This window comes from Neofelis nebulosa, chromosome 2 (genome assembly GCF_028018385.1).
Source record: "Neofelis nebulosa isolate mNeoNeb1 chromosome 2, mNeoNeb1.pri, whole genome shotgun sequence".
Taxonomy (NCBI): domain Eukaryota; kingdom Metazoa; phylum Chordata; class Mammalia; order Carnivora; family Felidae; genus Neofelis; species Neofelis nebulosa.
In genome coordinates, this window is record NC_080783.1 from 26,423,335 (window position 1) to 26,444,230 (window position 20,896).

The 20,896-nt window shown below is 39.1% G+C and overlaps 1 protein-coding gene and 1 long non-coding RNA gene across 8 annotated transcripts in view; one reads left to right on the top strand and one right to left on the bottom strand.

Annotated features, from left to right (window-relative positions):
• LOC131498873 (uncharacterized) overlaps positions 1 to 20,896 on the bottom strand; it is a 172,578-nt gene that overhangs the window by 7,469 nt on the left and 144,213 nt on the right. The window contains exons 3-6 of one of the 2 annotated variants that reach the window (XR_009255623.1): positions 8,818 to 8,963; positions 8,660 to 8,728; positions 7,652 to 8,561; positions 4,301 to 6,171 (exon numbers count right to left, since the gene is read on the bottom strand). This is a non-coding gene — a long non-coding RNA (uncharacterized LOC131498873). Of the gene's footprint in view, positions 1 to 4,300; positions 6,172 to 7,651; positions 8,562 to 8,659; positions 8,729 to 8,817; positions 8,964 to 20,896 lie in introns of those variants that run through there. The other variant, XR_009255624.1, reaches the window with a different exon arrangement.
• The window catches only part of LANCL1 (LanC like glutathione S-transferase 1), a 37,453-nt gene that overhangs the window by 4,774 nt on the left and 11,783 nt on the right, over positions 1 to 20,896 (top strand). For all 6 annotated transcript variants that reach the window (XM_058706285.1, XM_058706260.1, XM_058706268.1 and 3 more), the window contains one exon: positions 14,533 to 14,740. In XM_058706285.1, coding sequence (XP_058562268.1) covers positions 14,533 to 14,740 — 208 coding nt within the window. The remainder of the gene's footprint in view (positions 1 to 14,532; positions 14,741 to 20,896) is intronic.

The window sequence follows — 20,896 nt, forward strand, 5'->3', positions numbered from 1 at the left end:
ACTGATGTAGAGAGACAGAAAGACGGCTTTATAATCTTGAAGCACGGTTTAGAGACTCCGTGTTTTCCAGTTACTCAGAAAAGAAGGCAAAAGGAGGAACAAGTTTTCAGCTCAAGGAATTAGATTTTAAGGCAGGTTGCTTGTCATGAAAATGCAGGTTCCTGGGCCTCACAGTGGAGATATCAGTTTAGCAGGTCTTGAGTGAGGCCCAGGAATATGCATTTTGCAAGCCTCAGTGGTCCTGATGTATATAGTCCTCTGTGGACTGCACTTGGAGAGTTTTTCTATAACAGGAATTTACTAATAGCAAACCTTTTAGTAATGACAAGTGATTCTGTCCTTATGAGGGCGGGGAGGCAGAGAAAAATCAGAATAAAATTCTGTTAGGGATATTTAAGGTCATTATTTTCTAAAATAAAAGGAATGGACTAGTTAATGTTCGGCCTGCCTTCTTAGCTTCGTTTTATAATTTCAGGGGATTTTAGAAGCTTAATACAAGGTTTATTGAAAATGAGAATAAATGTGAAAGTATTTTGCTTCAAGAAGAAAGTAGTAATAACATTTGTCATTTAAATGAACATTACTGTTTTTTATTTAAAATTGTGAGAATTTGGGGCTCCTGGGTGGCTCAGTTGGTTAAGTGTCCAACCCTTGGTTTTGGCTCAGGTCATGATCTCACAGTTTGTGGGATCAGCCCCAAGTTAGGCTCCACGCTGACTGAGGGGAGCCTGCTTGGGATTTTCTCTCCCTTTCTCTCTGCCCTTGCCTTGTTCATGCTCTCTCTCTCTCTCTCAAAATAAATAAACTTTAGAAAAATTAAAAAATTAAAAAAATAAAATTACAAGTATTTGAGCAAAATAGAACAAGTACAATGCATGGTTATCTTTAGCTTTCCTCTTGATTTCCACATCTAAAGCCCACACTTACAGATCTTTTCCCAATATATTTGGAGTTTCTATTATTTTGTTATTCCTGGCAAAAAAAAAAAAAAAGAATACTAAGACAGATGGCTAGATTTAATTCCCTGACTACAAAAAGAATGACTGAAATCTCTGTCCTACTCACTCATTCAGGTGAGCTATTATTATTACATATTATAAGGTACGTTGCTTTAGGGAGAAAAGAAGTGGGGATTGACTTCAGGTTTGAATTAGTATTTTGACAATGTTGAAAAACCATCAGTCAGGCCCTCTACTGCTGGGGCTGAATGAGATACTAAAGGTTAAATAGAAGAGGAAATAGAAAAGGAATTTCACTCCAAGCAAAATGCAAGTGTGGCTAAATGTTTTGGCAGTATGAGTTTCCAGTGTCATCTCCTTTGAATGCCAATATCCTTCAACTTTTTGTCTTTAAGTATTTATGATACTTACTGCTGGCTCCTGAAAGCAGCTTATATGGCAAGTGTCTTAGGCAAATTGGCATACTAAGCAGTTTGGGTTGTTTTATGATGTAGCATAAAATCTTCTAGATAAATTTGCTAATGGCTTTGGAGGGAAGGGATCCTGATGTCTGCTAATTGAGCACTGTTAAAAAGCCATTATTCCCACATAAAATGGACTGTCTCCTCCAATGTTTTCATAAGTAAAATGCTTTTGTTCCCTTGCCAGTGTTCAGACGGTCTGAACAGTTTAAAACTCTGAGTTGCATAAGAAACTACATAATGCTAATTTGACACAAGAAATCATGTCAGTACCTTCTCTTCCCATTGTTCTATCTTACCAAGTATCATCTCTTCATTATTGCTATTTTATTGCCATTAAGTGGATTCATAAACATTTTAAGGTAATAAACACACTTGGTGTTGTGTGTCAAACCAGTGTTTACATAATTATGTATTAATTTGTATGTTACTCTTTGTATTCCCCTTTCTGTCTTCCAAAGAGGGATGCTTTTTAGAAAATAAGGATTCTGTTTTCTTTAATTTGTTCCCAAAATTTAGTGTCATATTTTTTATAAATATTGTTGTTTGTTCTTGTTGCTAACTTGTCCAAAATTATATTACTTTGGGAAACACTAATTTATTACAGAAAAGCTTTAAAACTTGATCACCTTCTTCAGCATTGGTATTTATTGAGCATTTGGTGATCATTATGTAGTTTGTATGAGAGAACTTTATGATTATTATTAATTAGAACTTTAAGTTACCATCCTATTTTGTTAAGTTTCATTCCCCAGTGGAAGTATGATCTAATAGTTAATGCTCATTCAGATAGAATCAGGATTTAGAATAGGGTTAGGTTCTGCTGCACATATATGAAAAAACCAAAATGACAGTGACTTAAATAAGATAGAAGTTTATTTCTCTCTTCTGTAAAAGCAGGCCAGTGCAGTTCAGGGTTGATATAATGGCCTCTGGATATCTTTCTGCTCTGTCATCCCTCAGCCACTGGCGTCTACCTCTTGGCTAGATCACTGCTGAAGATTAATGCATTACATCAGCCTTTCAGGCTGCAGAAAGGAAAAAGAGGCAAAAAAAAAAAAAAAAGAATGCATTCCTCTCCTTTATTTATTTTTTTAAGTTTATTTATTCATTTAAGAGAGAGAGTGCAAGCCAAGAGGGGCTGAGAGAATCCCAAGCAGGATCTGTGCGGTCAGCATGGAGTCCAATGCAGGGCTCTATCCCATGGCTGTGAAATCATGACCTGGGCCTAACCAAGAGTCAGAAGCTTAACCAACTGAGCCCTCTCATCCAACAAGCTTCCCTCGTCCCCTTTTAAAGGACTTTCTGGAAGCCCCACTCAACATTTCAACTCTACCTACTTTTCATTGTCTGGAACATAGTCACATGGTCACTCCTGTCAGGAAGGATAGTAAATGTAGTCTGTTAGCTGGGGTTAAGTGGATTTGGGGTAAGATCCTAGTAATCTCTGCTATGAGTCCTATATAACAAGAAAAATGATTTTTTTTTTATTGTTTGCACAAAGCATTTGGACAATGAGCCTTAATTTTTTTCCACCTATAGAAAGATCTCTAACATCTGCCAATTTGGGGGGAATTTTTATCTTTAAAATATTTTGAAGTTTCCTAAACAATATTTTGCCTGCTCTGGGTGTCTCGGGAGACTCACATTTGGAGTTTGTTTCAAAACACTTTTATTTTAATTTTGTTTTCATTTCAATAAGTAATAGTCCTTTCATAAAACCTGCCATTGAAAGCAAGTATGATAGGAATGCCAATTCATAAGTAATTTTTCTAGAGCTAAGTGTAACTTCTATCAAGAAAGGGGCTGCAACTGGTTCTAAAGACTGGGAGATGTCAGCGTTTTCTCAGCGTGACTGAAACGTTACCTGCCTCTCCTTACCACATCCTCTCAAACTCCTGCTTGCTTGTCACAGGGTTATAAAATTCTTAATTTGTTTGTACCCTGCATTAATCCATAGTAAACCCCATAGTCATATGTCTGTGTTTCTGCTTCGTGACTGTAAAAAGCTACAAATGGAAACTGTCCAGCTTCATAATACCTCATTCATGCTATGACTGGATTTGCCTCAGTTGCTCACTTGATCTTGAAAATGAAAGTTTTAGGAAAGAAGCCCGTGTGGTTTTGTTTTGTTCTTTTATTTTTTTAAGTTTATTTATCTATTTTGAGAGAGACAGCATGTGCAGGGGAGGGCAGAGAGAGAGGGGGAGAGAGAGAATTCCAAGCAGGCTCCTTGCTGCCAGCACAGAGCTCAATGCCAGGCTCGAAATCACAAACCGTGAGATCATGACCTGAGCCAAAACCAAGAGTCGGATGCTTAACTGACTGAGCCACCTAGGTGCCGTGCCCATGTGTTCTTAATATCACATATGCCCTTAAAACTGAAAAATTGGACTCCCATCATTTTTTCCCACTTTCTATTTTTTTAGGAAAAATTGAGACTAAGAGTGACAAGCTACTTAATAGAATTTCTGTACCTGTGTTATATGTGCTTTAGAAAACACTGTGTGCATAATGCTTTATTGGTAAGGGTGATGTGTACAGGTTAAATAAAAATTTAAAAGTAGCAAGTCATTGCTTTAGAAAGTACATTGCCTTTACAAACTAGTTTACAACTGAAATTATCTTGGATTTTATTATAAAATGGAAGCAGAGGATATAACACAGTGATGAGAATGGTCAGTGTAGGCTTTTAATAGGATTCAAGCATCATTTTCACTAAAGCCTACATATTTACATGCTGTGGGTGTCACAGTGCAGTTTTACAGTCTGTATTCCTGACTTTTACCTTTTTTTTTTAATGTTTATTTTTGAGAGAGTGAGAGAGACAGAGCCCAAGTGGGGGAGGGGCAGAGACAGAGAGAGAGAGAGAGAGAGAGACAGAGACAGAGACAGAGACAGAGAGAGACAGACAGAATCCAAAGCAGTCCAGGCTCTGAGCTGTCAGCACAGAGCCCAATGCAGGGCTTGAACTCACAAGCTGTGATACCATGACCTGAGCCTAAGTCAGAGGCTTAACTGATTTTTACCTTTTTTTTTTTTTTTTTTAATTATTATTATTCACAACAGAGAAATAAGATGCCTTTACCCTAGGAAAGAAAGGAGGGGAGAATTGTTCAAACCAGCAGCTGTCTCATATTGGCCATTGAGGCAGTTACGGTAATACATCGCTCTGGGGTTCATGCTTATCCAGGAATGAAGTATTGTGAATAATCAATTTTGTAGGCAGTAATTGAGAGGTAACAAATTATTACTGATGTTCAGAAACAAGAATTCAGTAATTTAATAATAAAATATATGGAGTAAATTTTGGTTCCCAAGGGAATGAAGATCATCAATATGCAGTTTCATGATCATTTGACTGATAAAGGACAGAAGTAAAGGTTAAAAATGATGCCTATTAATAAAACGTTGCTGGGATTGACATTTGACAGGATCCAGTGTGTGGGCGCATATGCCAGTAACTAATGTTATATGCCAGGACACCATTCTAAGTGCTTGGCATTTGTTAACTAACCTAAATCTCAGAACAGCTCTGTGGTGTGGATACTCTTTGTGTCCCCATTTCACAGATGAGAAAACTGAAGCAAAGCAAGGCTGAGTACCTATTCCTGGTTACATAGCCGGTAAATTAGAAAGTTAAGCTTCAGCTCAGCAAGTCTGGCTTTAGAGGCCCTGTCTTTACCCCATGAGAGTGTGTGCCTGTGTGTGTATTTACTCTCCACTTCTACATCTGGGTTCACTCCCTACATTTTAGGATGTATCACGTATGGAGAAAGTGTGCACATGAGCTGTAGGGTGGGGTCGCTTGAGCAGTGGTAACATGATGATACTCGTGCTGTCCAAACATTTTAGAGGTGACTAATGACTAGTGAGTTTTAAGTGTTTTAGAAAAAAATTAGGATAAAACATGAAAGGAATTTGGTAGGAAAGAGGGAAACATGAGCTAGACAGGCAAGAGTAATAACTAAAAGTCTATAGGAAAAAGTTATTTGGGATCGGACATAAAGCAAACCGTGGAAAGATTTATGGGCATTTGCAGCCAGAAAAATGAAATCTCCAGCATTGTGCTATAGAAGTTGTTTCCATGCTTCCTAATCCTAAATTAATATATTCAACATGGTTTCAGGGTAGAAAATTCACTGGGCCAGAACAGAAGCTTTTCCTCATAACTGTTGTATTTGAAAACGCTTGTTGTGGATCTTCTCATATGAAGTATCTGTTAGTCTGAAAATAATCGGTAGCTGTTACAGCTGTTAATAAGCAATATTTGAAATGAACAGGCCCAGTTCCTTTCACTGAACTTTATAGTTCTTTATAGAATTCCTTTGTAGAATATCCTTTATAGAATTTAGTACATTGAAGTGTAATGCATCGTGATACTGATGTATGACATGTGCCAGCAATAAGCACTGAATTGTTCGCTCTTAGCCATAATCCTTTCCTGCTGGACTTACCAGGAGTTCTTTACAGAATGTGTTCCCAGCTTGTGAAGCAAGGAAAACATTTCTGTTCTTTAGGTGCTCCATCAAGAATTGCTCTTTATGCGTGTGCACATAGCAGCAGACAGTACAGAAAAATGACAAGCATGGAGTCCCCTTAAGATCATACCCAATGGCCAACTACTAAGTGGTCCTAGGTGGTGTCCTGGAATCTGTTGGGACTCATTCGAGAGCCTGATGGCACCTATCTTTGGGCTGCTCTGGTTTTCATTCCAGGTAGCTTCCAGGGAGGAACAGATTTTAAAGTACCTTAATAAAATAGAAATTATAAAGCACTGGTGAGGAATTGATATTACAGAGAATTAAATGAGCAGATGAAGTATTTTTGTGTTAGAAATAAGCATTTAGGAGAAAAGATTGCTTCCCTTGCAGATAGCATAGTAGAAAAGTTAAGTAAACCCAAGAGATAGCTGATCTCTCTAGTGTCTTTAAGAATGAGGGAAAGTGCTAGCCCTCATTTAATTTCATTTTTTCCCAGTCTTAACTATGATGATTCCTAAGGGAAATGATGATCAGCTCACACTTAAACACACACACACACACACACAGGACTCTAGGGGCTTTAGTTCTAAAAGACATAACCCAGTCTTCTATAACCAACTCACAAAGTTAATGAGGCTAAGATCAGCATATATTTCCCCTTTTCAAGTATTAGATAACATTTTAAATAAGAGGATATGCAGCATAATCCCTGGAGTAATATTAACTTGCGCTCTAAATGCAAGTCATTAAAGTGTTTCAAGATGCTGTTCCTCTGATCTGCCAAATGTATAGCCTTTGAGCTACAGCTTTAGCATGTGGGGCTTAGTTTCTGCTGATACCAGACTTATTTGAAAGGAATCACTCTGGCTAGGTATCTTTTCTTTGCAACTTCATCTTTTTATTACATAACTTTTCAATGAGAGCCAGCATTTCAGTGTCTAATTTGAGCCCCAGCCAAGTGTCCTTCACCTTCATGAGAAGCGCCTGTGCCTCGCAGCCAGCGCTGCCAAGGCAAGTGGAAGGAAAAAAGGGCGTGGATCCACACTGGGTTTATTAGAGCCCTTCACAGTGAGCACTAGATAGAGAACTGCCAGGGTATCACCTACTTCCTTTCTGACTGCACTTTTTACTGTGTTGATTTCATTACACTGTAGGTTATCTTAAGTGGCTAAGATACAGGCTTGAAACAAGTATAGGGTTCAAATGCTACCAGTGTGCTTGGGCGAAACACTGAGAACAGGAAGAGAATGTTGATAGACCAGAAGAAATGGCAGGAGGGAAAGAAAGAAGACCTATCTAAGCAATTTGACTTTTCTAGACAACACCAAGGAGGCGGGGCTATGTTTTGTCATTTTGATTCTGAGCATCTTCAGCATTTAACACAATGCCAGGTCCATAGTTGGTGCTTAATAAATATTTGTTGAATGAATGAACGAATGAATGAATGGACAGTGTCCTGCTATTACTATTCTAGCTACCACCTATGCAAGCTAAAAACAGTCACTTAAACAAAACTAGATGGAATGGGAAGAGAGTGGAATTCAACTCATTTCGTTTCTGTTAGGATGTAGAAGAGTTAATCACATCTCTTTCCCCTTAACTTCTGATCCAGTTGAGAAATGAATTCGGAAATTAGGTAGGGCTCATGACATCTGCTTTATACTTGGTAAAGCTGGATAGAGAGCCTGTTGTTTAGACCTGGATGTCAAGTGGGTTTCTTCCTTCTTGCCACTTGATTTGAACTTACCTCCTTAGACTCAAACAGAGCATCTGGATAGCCCATGTATGGATTAGCCCTTGGGAAACAGGAGAGAAAAGAGGGAGAGCCTGAAAACAGAGAAGACTCCCAGAAGCTCAAGAGAGGGGCCAGATGGCACGTGTATAGGGAACATTTTTCTAGTCAGAGGAGCCAGTAAGGGTGGAGAGAGGCAGGGACATGGGAAGAAGAGTATAGTTCCCTCTGTACTTTCTGTCCCTTTCAATCAGGCATCACAAATCAGATGGAGTCACTCTTTCAACACTTGGTGAAGTTCACAGTATAATGGAGTTGGGCATTTATTTAGTCACTGTGTGCTGGGGACTTGTACTGATCAGCATGATTCACAGTAGCTATAGAGTAGCTACTATTATTTCCATTTTATAGGTAAACATGCTTAGGCACAGAGAGGTTTAGTAAGTGAGGTAAAATCACACAGCTAGTGAGTGGTAGAGCGAGACTTCAATCCCAGACATCAATTCCTGAGCCCGTGCTCTTAATGACCACTATGCTGAAAGATTTATCACCTATTAATGGCAGTCTGAATAAAAGACTAGGAGCACTTCCTAATTTGACAGTTATGAAGCAGGGTACTGAGGGAAGGAGGAGGAAAGTATGATGTGTCCTTTTTTGAAAATCTGTTTTCCTCTCAGACAGTCAGCTCTGGAAATGCATCAGAGAGAAAAGAAGACACATGTTCCAAGGGCTTTTTTGCCCTCTGCCTTTCCTACTTCTCTGTGCGGGACGATACTACGTAATTAATGGTGCAGAGGCACACCGGTCTTCTCCCCATGCTACCTATACTCCCGATGCGCCGCGGCTTGTCATGCTTGGCTTTCCTCTGACAGCTGAGCAGAGCTACTGGTCCGGGCAGTGTCCACTGCGGGCTCTGTGGAGAGCACTGTGCACAGAAACAGCAGTGACTAGGAATGGGAACTGTGCCCTAAAGACAGCTGTGATTTTGTTGACAAAATAAACAGCATATCAGAAAGTACCAACCTGATGCAGACAGATGATCATACTGTACGGGGTTAATTAGAGAGAACAGTCACTTATGTTTTCATAAATCTGAAAGGAAAAAAGAAAACTGTGGTAATTGGTGAACTTTCAAAGTTTTGACTAGGGAACAGTTTATTTGAAACTCAGTCATCCATCACCTTCCAGGGAGTCCCCGCTTCCGTACCGCTCAGAACCATTAAGACCATTGTTGGTGGTAGCATCTCTAGTGACTCCCGCAGTATTGCAGTCTGAACACGGCTCTTCCCAGCAGATTACACGAAGAGAATCTTGAAAAGACCCTGACCTGCAAGCAAATACTTCGTAAGAGGATGTGCAGTGGCAGAGGTTTTCACATCAGTGCAGACTGGTCATAAAATAAATGAATAATGTTAAGGCATAATCTCTAAAATGCAGACTCACAGACAAGTGTTTTTGAGAGTTCATACATCTCTGGAGATTTTTTATCATCTCCATATACATTTGAGACACACCAAGGTCTTGATTGGTCAAGATGAATAGGACTAATGATCCCTCGGAAATTCAAAGGCTTGGTATTAATTACTTCTCAACAGCTGGCTATATTTATAGTACTACTGGGGATAAGTAGCTGAGTAAGGAAATTGCAGATTTAGAAGTGTCCCTAAGCAGTTTATCCTCCCTTCCCCAAGTAGTAGCTACAGAAGGAAACCGAATAGAAAAATCTAGTTCAGAGCTTCCATACTAAAAATCAGGACAGATTCCTATTACAGCAAAGTTCTCTTCAGTCCTCACGGTATCATTTTTTCTTTAAATGAGTTACCAACATTCCAAAAACAGATTTCTAGGATGAACTGTGGGGGCAGTGCCAGGCTTCCTGAACTTCTTATGCAGAATGACATCTGTCTCTGGTGTTCAGAACAGTGCTGTCCTTAGAACGTTCTGCAGTGATAGAGAAGTTATTTTGTTGTCCATTATGGCAGCTGCTAGCCACCTGTAGCTCTGGAGCATTTGAAATGTGGCTAGTGTGACTGAGACACTTTATTGTAAATTGTTCACTTTTAATTAAATTTGTGTAGACACTTACGGTTAGAAGCTGTCATATTGGCCCCCAGTTATAAGTAACCAGACAAGATTTAGGAGTTGTAAGCTCAAAGTAGTGTATGTCTGGACTGCTTCTGGCCTTTCAGACCACAAAGGAGGTTTTTGATTTTTGGGTTGGTTTGTTTGTTTGTTTGTTTGTTTTTTTAGTTAAAAGCAACCCCTGCCTACATAGGATTGATGAATCTTGCAGCCCACTTGCTCCTGAAGTGCATCAGAGAATCATTGACTACTCTAGTCGTCACATGATTCCCCACCTTTGGAGGACATTTGTCCAGCCTTTCTCCCCTGAACTCTGGACTTTTACATCCAGCTGCCTATCTGACCTCTCTGCTTGGATGTCTAGTGAACATCCCAAACCTGAACTGTACAGGTTTGGCTCATTCTCTGCCTCTTCCCCACTGCCAGGCCCTGTGTTAGACGTGCCTAGTGCCCACCCATATCTGGTGTCCCTCTCCTTCTGGACTCCTAGGAGGATTAAACCTCTCAACTTCAGTGTACTTATGTGAGGCAACCTCTTCGAGTCCAGGGGGTGCAGGTGGAAGTGGCATGTGATTACAAGCCAAAGCGTGTAATTGCCGGTGTTTTCTTCATGTGGTAGGTGTCCAGGATGCAGTTCCCTAACAAAGTCCTGCATGTTCAGTCCCATCTTGGAGGGCCTAGACTAACCCATCGGGTTACCTTTGAAAAACGCCTTGTTAAAAAAATACTACTCCTCGACATAAACCAACCATAGATTAGCATCAAACCTAAATTTCTATGTCTGGTTTTAATTTGAACCCCCAAGGAACCTGTCCTTACTAACCGTGTCATCTCCTAGCCTTCTCATCCACATGGATTTTCTCAGGTAATTAATTCCACTCTCCGGGAATACCATGCACTGGCTCCAGTTCAGTCTTCCCCTTGTGGTCCACACCCCATCATACCTCCTTCTCCTTGATGGTATTGTTTTTCACCCTGGGATGGAGGGAATACTCTGCCCACTTCTGTCCATGCTTCTTCTACCAACCCAGCCTCCAAAGCTGTGAATAACTAAGGAATGCACTTGCCATATCTAAAGCATTTGCTAACTTCACATGCTTGATTCTAAAAGGTACTTGAATGAATGATTTTTTTTTCCTGATGTTATATTTATCTGGATTTGCATGTAAAATAGAGGGGGTATCCCTATTACAACTTTCCTATACCCTATAGGAAATGAAGTACGACCAACCAGAGTAGCAATAATCTCTTGTTCCTGAAGGAGAGTACTCATTACTGAACAGGATTAGTTATCCCAAATGCTTTATTGGTCACCTTTAGTGACTTTGGGATTAATGGGCAAATAATGGATTAGATTTTGCTTTACTCATTTCTTAATGCATCTCTCTTCATATGGATTATTTTCCCATTTAGAATATGTCAATAAGTTTAAGTCATATATATGAGCAAATTTAACAAGACAATAAAATTCAGACCAAAAAAGCATTAGTTTGCATAGCCTAATAATGACAGTAGTTATCAGGGAGTGGACCAGCTAAGAAATAGGACATTTTAACATCAATTTTATGTCAATGAAGATGTCAAAATCCCTCCAGATTTAAGGGGGGGCAGCTTTCTTTTTTTTTTTTTTTTTTCCTTTTTTTAAATGTGTATTTACTTATTTTTGAGAAAGAGAGTACACGCACAAGCAGGGGAGGGCAGAGAGACAGGGAGAGAGGGTATCCCAAGCAGGCTTCATACTGTCAGCACAGAGTCTGACACAGGTCTCAAACTCACAAAAAGTGGGATCATGACCTGAGCTGAAATCAAGAGTTGGATGCTTAACCGACTGAGCCATCCAGGCACCTTTTTTTTTTTCCTTTTTATGAAGTAATTCTAATATCTAAAACTATTTGAAGTATATTTTTACAACTAAATGCATTCAAAATTTATTTTTGAATGTTTATTTATTTTGAGAGAGTGAGTGTGTGAGGGGCAGAGAGAGAGGAGGAGAAACAGAATCCCAAGCAGGCTCTCCACTGTCCACACAGAGCCCCACGCAGGCCTCGATCCCACAAACTGTGAGATTATCACCTGAGCCAAAATCGAGTGGGACGCTTAATCAACTGAGACAGGCACCCCAGTGCAATCAAAATTTACGTCTGACTTTAGTCTTTTCTGTTCTGGAAGAAAAGGTGAAAGGGTAGAAGAAGGAAGCAAATCTCCTTTATCCTGCCTTTCGCTTAGTGAACAATATAGAATGAAATTTTATCTGCTGCTCAAATTTAAGCCCCAAATACTCTGATTAAGTGGCACATCCTGTGATAAAAAGAAAAATGAAACATTAAAAAGATTAAGCTCCATATATCATCCTGTGTTGAGTCTCATGACCAGTTTGGATGGTTGTTAGCCTAGAAGCCAGTACGAATGTTCTTTCTCATTATATTAAATGTCATTTACAGGCTGAAATCATACTTGGGGATGAGTTTATGAATGGATACAACTGCAGTCCTCCCTCCCAAACCTGGCCCTGCCCTAGAGGCATATTAATATCTCAGTGGATGAGAAGCATAGTAGCCTTGCAGTACCATTTGACTTTTTCCATGAATAACAAACTTATTTTTATAAAAATTAACATTTGAAAAGTTTTTTAAAGCATAGACCGGGGCCAGGGTTGCAGGTATATGTAAGGGGACTGGGGTGAGTTTTCCCTGCCAAGCCTTCAAGGTTGTGTCTTTATTTCCCGCCTTGCTAGTTATCTCTCAGCATTCAGTATTTATGCAAAGGTGATGTTATATGCATGAATATTGCTAAAGGTTGGGAGAGCATAACGATCAGGTTTAAGACATTTAGCCACACACAGTTCCCCCATTTTTTCTATCGGGTCATCTGGGGTACACAGAATTGATGAGTCATTAAATGTCTTCGACTTACACATTTTGTCTTACTTTCTGGACCTAGACTCATTTCTAGTAAGTTTATACAAGAAACTTCTGTGAATTGGCAGCAACACTCCTCACTTGAAACCCTTTCATCCATGGGTGTCTTGTGACAGGAGGTAGACACCGTAAACTGAGGCGCAGATCGCTGAACCAAAATACAGGGATGCTGAGGCCCAGAATGAGAAGCAGAGGAACAGAACCCAGGAAGAGAATTCTCTGCTAATCAAAAAGAAAAAAAGTTTTCCATCTAAATGAAATATGGTGGAATGGAGAAATGACTACCTGTTTTTCGTGAGAAATGCATCAAACCTTACCACTGCAAACTTCAGTGGGTTTTGTTTGTTAAATATTTAGGCCAAGAGGAATTGTTGATAATGAGAGACAAAGGTTTGAAAAGGAAAACAATCATTGGGCTCGTATTTAATCACTTTGTATTTTCTCAGACTTCAGTCATGTCATTATCTGGCTGCAGTGCTTACAGAACTCAATTAGGGGAGTTCAGGCAGCAATGGGAATAGGAGGCCAAAATGAAAGGGTAACAATTTAAATGGATCACCGGCAGATGCCTTGTGTGGATGGAGATGAAGCCATTTAAGGACCTAATTGCAGAAGAAGCTCTTGACATTGATCATTTGTGAAAAGGAGATTTTTTTTTCTTACATACATGGTTTTGTACACTTACGTCTGCAGACCTTCAGCACTGGTACATCCGATCATCAGCTTGTGGAATTCCTAACACCAAGCCACTTTGAAAGAGCAGACAAGGTTATTAACTTAGGCAGGAAATGAAAATTTGGCCTTAATATACATGTGAAATTGAATTGTCTGTAGCACAAAGCTTTGGAGATTACCCATGCAAAATGAGAAAACTATCTAAATTTAAAATTGTCCTCAGTACAGTGAAAAGTAATTTTGCAGACTGCATTTTTACTGCACTGAAATCCATGAAGAGATTGGCTCTATTAATTTAGATTTAAACAGAGACTCTGTATCTTCTAAAAATGGTAAATGAGATGGAAAATGTACTTTAAGGGGAGAAATGAGTTTCTGGAAATGCTGCAGGCAGGTAGGTTCCCTACTCCACATCTTTGAGTCTGCCCTGAGACCAATCGGCTTCAGAGGGAAGGCTCTATCTACTGTGACAGGCATTCAGACAACACCTCAATTATATATACGTATATAGCAGGCTTCTCTTGAAGGATAAGAAGCAAATCGAGGAAGGCCCAAAGCAAAAGTCATTGGCAGTTTTTACAGTATAATTTCTCAAGTAGCAGAGTCCTTGATAGAGAAAAGAAATTAAGGAGGAATTGAATTTATTTTCTCAGATCTCAAATAACTTAGTAGTTGTTTTATAATCCCTGCCTGGAACGATACTGGAGTAGGGAATTTGGTTACTGTCCCTACCTTCTCATTCACAAAATTACCTTCCCATAGAAAGAGAAATTGAATTTTTCGCTCCCTGGTCTTTGAATTTCTGTAGCTCGCAAGGACAAGTATTACTTGTTTACTTATTGATTAAATAAATGATTATATGTTAAATAAAGAAGTGACTATTAGAAATATAGTTTTGATAACCTGCCATTTAACCATCAAGAAGAATACATTTACACACAGTAGAGTGCAACAAGGGTTAATAATAAACTTAGGTTAGAGTTCAGAGATGGTCTCAGAGTTCCTATTATGTACAGTTGCAATGATGAAGAAGCAGAGCAAGTGCCTTCGTCTGGTTCTTAGAGCTGCTGAGTCTAGAACTAAGGTCATCTAAACTTCCGGAGAGTTTACTTATATATGTGTTATGGCTTATCGACAATCAACACTGCTGAGTTGGCAGCAAACCAAAATAAAACAGTGGCCCATTCTTCATCGTTACATTATTCTCTTTTTGCCTTTCAGGTATCTCTGTGCTTTACTTACATCTCTATGATGTGTTCGGGGACCCTGCTTACCTACAGATGGCACATGGCTACGTAAAGCAAGGTCTGAACAGTTTGACCAAGCGTTCCATCACCTTCCTGTGTGGGGACGCGGGCCCCCTGGCGGTGGGCGCTGTGGTGTATCACAAGATGAACAATGAGAAGCAGGCGGAAGACTGCATCACCCGGTAATCATATTTCTTTTTGAGGATTATGATCTAGATGTCATAATGGATTCTGTATGTGTTAGCACGAGAACATTTTAGTGAAGGTAATTTTCTTCCAGCAGTAAATCTTACTACTGTCATTTGATCACACATAATCCCGATTTAGTTAAGGAACAACCATTATAGTTCCTATTTTATTGTAAGATGTAATGACACTGACACACACCAGATCTAACATTAGTTTAATAACAAAAATGAGATCAAAAGTTTGATCGTGTGATTACTAATATAAGGTGCTGTCCAAGATCAATAATCCAAAAAATGTGCTTCACTTCACTTCCTTTCGTGGGCTGGGGGAGGCCTCCTAACAGACGACAGACTGATTCAAAATTGTTTTTTATAGGAGCAAATACCATGCAAATCCAGATTCTTATTTTTAATGTAGAGCAGGGCAGCTCACTAGAAGCTTGTGAATTATGAAGAATTACTAAACTCTGGTACTAATAAACTACAATTATTGTTTGACTAGAGCTTATTGAGCACAAATTCTATCAAGAAGTCTGGCTCCATGCAATACTGCAAGCAGTGCTGTTAGGCTCTGCTGAACATATTAACACACAGGAAGTTGCAATTCCAGCAAAGGTTTTTGGTTTTGTTTTGTTGTTTAATAGACTTTACTTTTTTTTTTTTTTTTTTTCCATTTCATTTATTACTGGAGAGAGCGTAGTGGGAGAGAGGGACAGAGGAAGGGGGAGAAAGAGAATCCTAAGCAGGCTCCACGCTCAGCACGGAGCCCAACGCAGAGCTCAATCCCATGATCCTGGGATCTTGACCTGAACCGAAATCAAGTCACATGATCAACTGACTGAGCCACCCAAGCGTCCCTAGACTTTACTTTTTAGAGCAATTTTCCATTCACAGAAAACTTGAGAGGAAGGTACAGAGATTTCCCATATACGTGCTATCCCCACACCTGCATAATCTCCCCGTTATCAACATTCCCCACCAGAGGGGCGCACTTGTTACAGTGGATGAACCTATGCTGACACACCATGATCACCCAAGCCCATAATTTACATTAGTTACATTAGTTACCTTTTGGTGTGGTGCAGTTGGTGGGTTGGGACAAATGTGTAATGACGTGTATCCATCATCATACTATCATAGAGAGTAGTTTCACCGCCCTAAGAATCCTCTGTGCCCTGCTTATCAATCCCTCTTCTCCCTAACCCCAGAAACTACTCATCATTTTACTGTCTTCTTGGTTTTGTCTTTTCCAGAATGTCATAGTTGGAATCATACAGTATGTTGCCTTTTCCAATTGGCTTCTTTCACTTAGTAATATGTATTTAAGGTTCTCTCATGTCTTTTCATGGCATGACAGCTCATTTCTTTTTAGTGCTAAATTACAGTCCATTGTCTGGATGTACCAGAGTTTATCCATTACCCTACTGAAGGACATCTTGGTTGCTTTCAAGTTTTGGAAATTATGAATAAAGCTAATGTAAATGTCTATGTGCAATTTTTTGTGTGGACGTAACCTTATAGCTCCTTTGGGTAAATATCAAGGAGCGCAATTGCTGGGTCATATTATAAGGGTAGGTTTAATTTTGTAAGAATTTCCAAACTATCTTCCCAAGTGGCTGTACCATTTTGCATTCCCATCAGCAATGAGTGAAAGTTCCTATTGCTGCGCATCCTGCCAGTGTTCCAGATTTTGGCCACTCTAATAGATGTGTCATGGTATCTCCTTGCTTCTTGCTTGTTTTATTATTTATTCTTAATGTTTATTTACTTTTTGAGAGACTGAGAGAGCACAAGCTGGGGAGGGGCACAGGGAGAGGGACAGAGGATCCGAAGCAGGCTCTGTGCTGACAGCAGTGAGCCTAGTGTGGGGCTCAAACTCACGAACTGTGAGATCATGACCTGAGCCGAAGTCAGACGCTTAACCGACAGAGCTACCCAGGCGCCCCGTCCCTGTTTTAATTTGCATTTCCCTGACATACAATATGGAGCATCTTTTTATATACTTATTTGCCATCTGTATTTCTTCTTTGATGAAGTGTCTGTTAAGGTCTTTAGTGCATTTTTTTTTTTTAATTTTTTTTTTTAACGTTTATTTATTTTTGAGACAGAGAGAGACAGAGCACGAACGGGGGAGGGGCAGAGAGAGAGGGAGACACAGAATCGGAAGCAGGCTCCAGGCTCTGAGCCATCAGCCCAGAGCCCGACGCGGGGCTCGAACTCATGGACTCACAGACCGTGAGATCGTGACCTGAGCTGAAGTTGGCCGCTTAACCGACTAAGCCACCCAGGCGCCCCTTTAGTGCATTTTTTAATTGGGTCCAGCAACATTTTAATCAGTGATTGCCCCCAGTTTGACCATGGTTTTTGATTCCCACTACTCTTTCTTATAAATTACTGTTGGAATGGCATTATCATCACTGATTTCGTTGGTGGAGGATCTTTGGTTAACTTTACACTGTGCAGTGGTGTGTATTTCATTAACAGGCTTTGGCCTAAAATTATAATAACTACAGGTGTTTCCCCCCTCAAAATTTTATTATGAAAAATTTCAAACATACAGAAATGTTGAAAGAACAGTGAATACCTGTATATCTACCCACATAACTTCTAGCATTCACATTCACATTTTACCGTACTTGCTCTATCACAGATCTAATCCATCAATCTATTCCTCTATCCACTATTAATCCACTATTAATCCACTATTTTGTGGGGGGCGCGGGGGATGTATTTCAGAGTAAATTGCAGACATCGGTATCCTTCCTTCTAAATACTAAAGCATATATATCATTTACTTGGGTTCAATACCTGTTTAGTTTTCTTCTTTTGACATAAAGTTTACACACAGTGACCTGCCCAAGTTTGATTGATATTTGTTGAGTTTTGGTAAATGCATATACCATCTAGATTTGCAACACAGAAACTACGTTTCTGGGGTTTTTTAGCGACACATCTGCTTTATAGACTCCGAAGGGAGTCTCATTCAGTGAATCATTCTTAAGTATCATAAAAATAAGCTGTAGTGGTCCCAGTATTTTATACGTAATGCCAGCCTTTCTCAAAACATGTACAACCAGATAGTAATTGTTTGTTATGTGAAACGTGAAAACAAGATTTATGTATTCAGACTGGGTACGTGCTAATTAAACAAAGTTAAATATGCACCTTTACTGGCTGCTCAGAGCCTTCAGTAGCTTTTATGCGCGGGGGAAACTCGTGACCGTAGGGAGTGGAATTTGCCAAACTTGTCAAGTAGACAGCCCCTTTTCTCAGGACATTTCAGGGCCTACTGTTCTAAGAAACACTCTTTGGGGGAATAGTACCATATATTAATACTGGTTTATTATAAAATACTCTTAACGGTAAACTAAAATTTCTTTATTTTGACACCTTGATAATAAAGGTGTTTTTGTTATTTACATCTTTTTAAAAACGTTATCAACATTTCGATAATAATTATAGCCAATAGATTTGTTAAGATGAAACATATAGAATGTGGATATACAGTAGGAAAATAAGCTACTCATGGCCACAGTTTTGATTTTTCATTTCTAGAGTTCATGGTACAACAGGGGGAAAAAAAAAGGAATTATTTATAAATTGCTTTCACATTTCTTCCCTTTTAAGGGAAAAATCTGTAAGTCTTCTCAATTCAATTGAAATAATTTGATGTCATTAGATATTAAACCTACTGGTTTGTTTCATTTTTTACTGACCCTTCTTCTTCACATCACATAGCCCTTTGGAAATGGCAGAGTTCTGTGTGTGGCACCTCACATCCCATTTCAGCTTACCTTTCCTGGTTTTTCTTAATATGATGGTCTTTCAGAATCATCATTTTGAGTTATAGAGACAAAGGAGTCAATGTTTCCCTAAGATAGGGATTCTTAACTTTGGGGCCCTGAGAATCTTAGGGCTTCCACAGGTCTGTAGAAAACCCCAAATTGTAGTCAGCATGGAGAGAACACTTAACACTTTTCTCAGACGGGTCTATAACTCCCTAAAAAGGAGTGTGTGTCTTTGTGTCTGTGTTCATGTTCAAATGTCCTGCTGTTAGTGGAGGCAGGTGGCAAGGAAAAGGATAAATAGCACAATTTTTTCCCTTCTGTTTGATTTGTACTGTGTTCGTTTTCACCCTTCCTTCCACACACAGTTGGTGCCACCGTGCAGAGAGAGCACTGCCTACTGACTGTTCCTACTGACTGTTCAGTGACTGATGTGATAATACAAAGTGCTTTTGGGCCAAGACTTAGAATAATGAATTTGGGCTTTCTGGTCAGAAAGTATCCACTCTCTCTTTTGTAGTGTGATGAGTAAGAAAAGGACTCCTTTTTAAAAAGTTACAATCCTTTAGATGATATAAGGTAAAAACTCTCCCCAGTAACACCCTCGGGAAATAGGAGTGGAACAGAACTATCCTGGTTTTATATGTCCTTATTCTTCCTTCAGTGACATTTCAGTACCATGTCTCTTCTGAAGATCGGTTGCTATTAATATCAACATAGCAAAACAAATGGAGCTGCAATGATGTGCTTCTGGTTTTGAGTTTTTGAAAACACACAAAATAACCTTTATGACTATAAATGCTATCATTTCTTCACTTTATCTTGAGAATGTAGCTTGTAAAACATGCAGTTAAAAATGCTACCTTTAGTAATCATCAGAACCAGCTAATGAGTTTTAAGGATTTGAATTCAAATCCAGAAAAAAAAAAAGGAATACTTCCTTTCTTACCCTAAAGTCTGAAGTATTATTTTAAGGAGATACTCTGAGCAATACTTCATCTTCAAACATTTGAAAGGATTTTGCTATCTACTTTAAACTTCCAAAATGCAAATGCGTTTGGCTGCAAAATAATTGGAATGCTGATTATGTATCGCCACCTAGTGGTAATATAATCCATAACATTGGCCTGTAAAGGAAACGTGGTTCAAACACATTTAGGTGAGAACATCATTGGAGTTAATGCAATAATTGTTCTGAGTAACTTCCACACAGCAGTATTTGTTTAAAAAATTCACAGTAAGTTTCCTTTTTTGAATAATTCAATTTCCTTTATAATAGCAGACCAAAAATGCTTTTTCATATCTAAATTCAATACAATTTAATATGCTTACATTAAAACTTGGTAATAAATTTTTAAATCAAACCTCTGAAGTATTCCTTCTGTTTACTACAACAGTTGAGTTTTTATCCACTAAAAATATTTTATTTTGTTAAGATCTCAACATTACTGAGTTACCAGTTCTGGCATGAGAATAAAATATAATTTTTTTAATAAATGTTCTTAAGTTCTTTAAAAATATTAGGGGTGTGTCTGTGTATGATACTGAAGTAGAAAAAAAAAATGGCCCATAATTCTACCAACCAGACAGGCCTGCTGACATTGGGGAAAATCTTAAGAAACAACAAGAAAATTGAAAGTGACCTTTGCCCACCATGTCCCTATTCCTAAGATAACCACTGTTCCACTGCGAGTTTAATGCCTATACATATAGAAGAAAAAACATACATGAGCCAGCATTTGCATGTTTAACAAATCTGATGAGATGCCTCCATTTGTTGAGGTATAATATAACCGACAAGGTATAATAGAACTGTCGGTAACTGCAACCCGCCGTGCTTTTTCACACCCCTCTTTCCTGACCAGGAGTGAGTTCTCTTAAGGACACTTTTATAACTTTTACTCAGTCTATTTCATAATTGTTAGCCCCTCTCAGTCACTAAAAGCATCTCATTCTGGTTATTAAGACGTGGCTTTTTAATTTTAAATTGTGAGTGTTCCTCTCCCCCGACCACAGCCTTATGGAAGTGGAGTGGGGAGGGCTGGGCTAAAGGAATTGTCTGTTCTGCCACAAGTACCTTCCCTATGGAGCCAGGACACTCTTCATTATACCCATTGGTTATAGACGTGGCAGCACTCGTTAGGTTTTTGTTTGTTTGTTTTTGTTGTTTGTAGATATTGGTGGTCTCCAGAGATTAGCAGTAGGAGCTGTATCCCCCCTCAGCTGTAACCTTAACACTAAGTACGTTAAAATGAGAGCACGAGCAGTGAACCAAGTCCTACCAAATAAAGAAACCAAGTGTACCAACACTGATTAGGAAGTAAGACACATGCACATACACACAGGTAGTCTCCTGCCCTGTTCT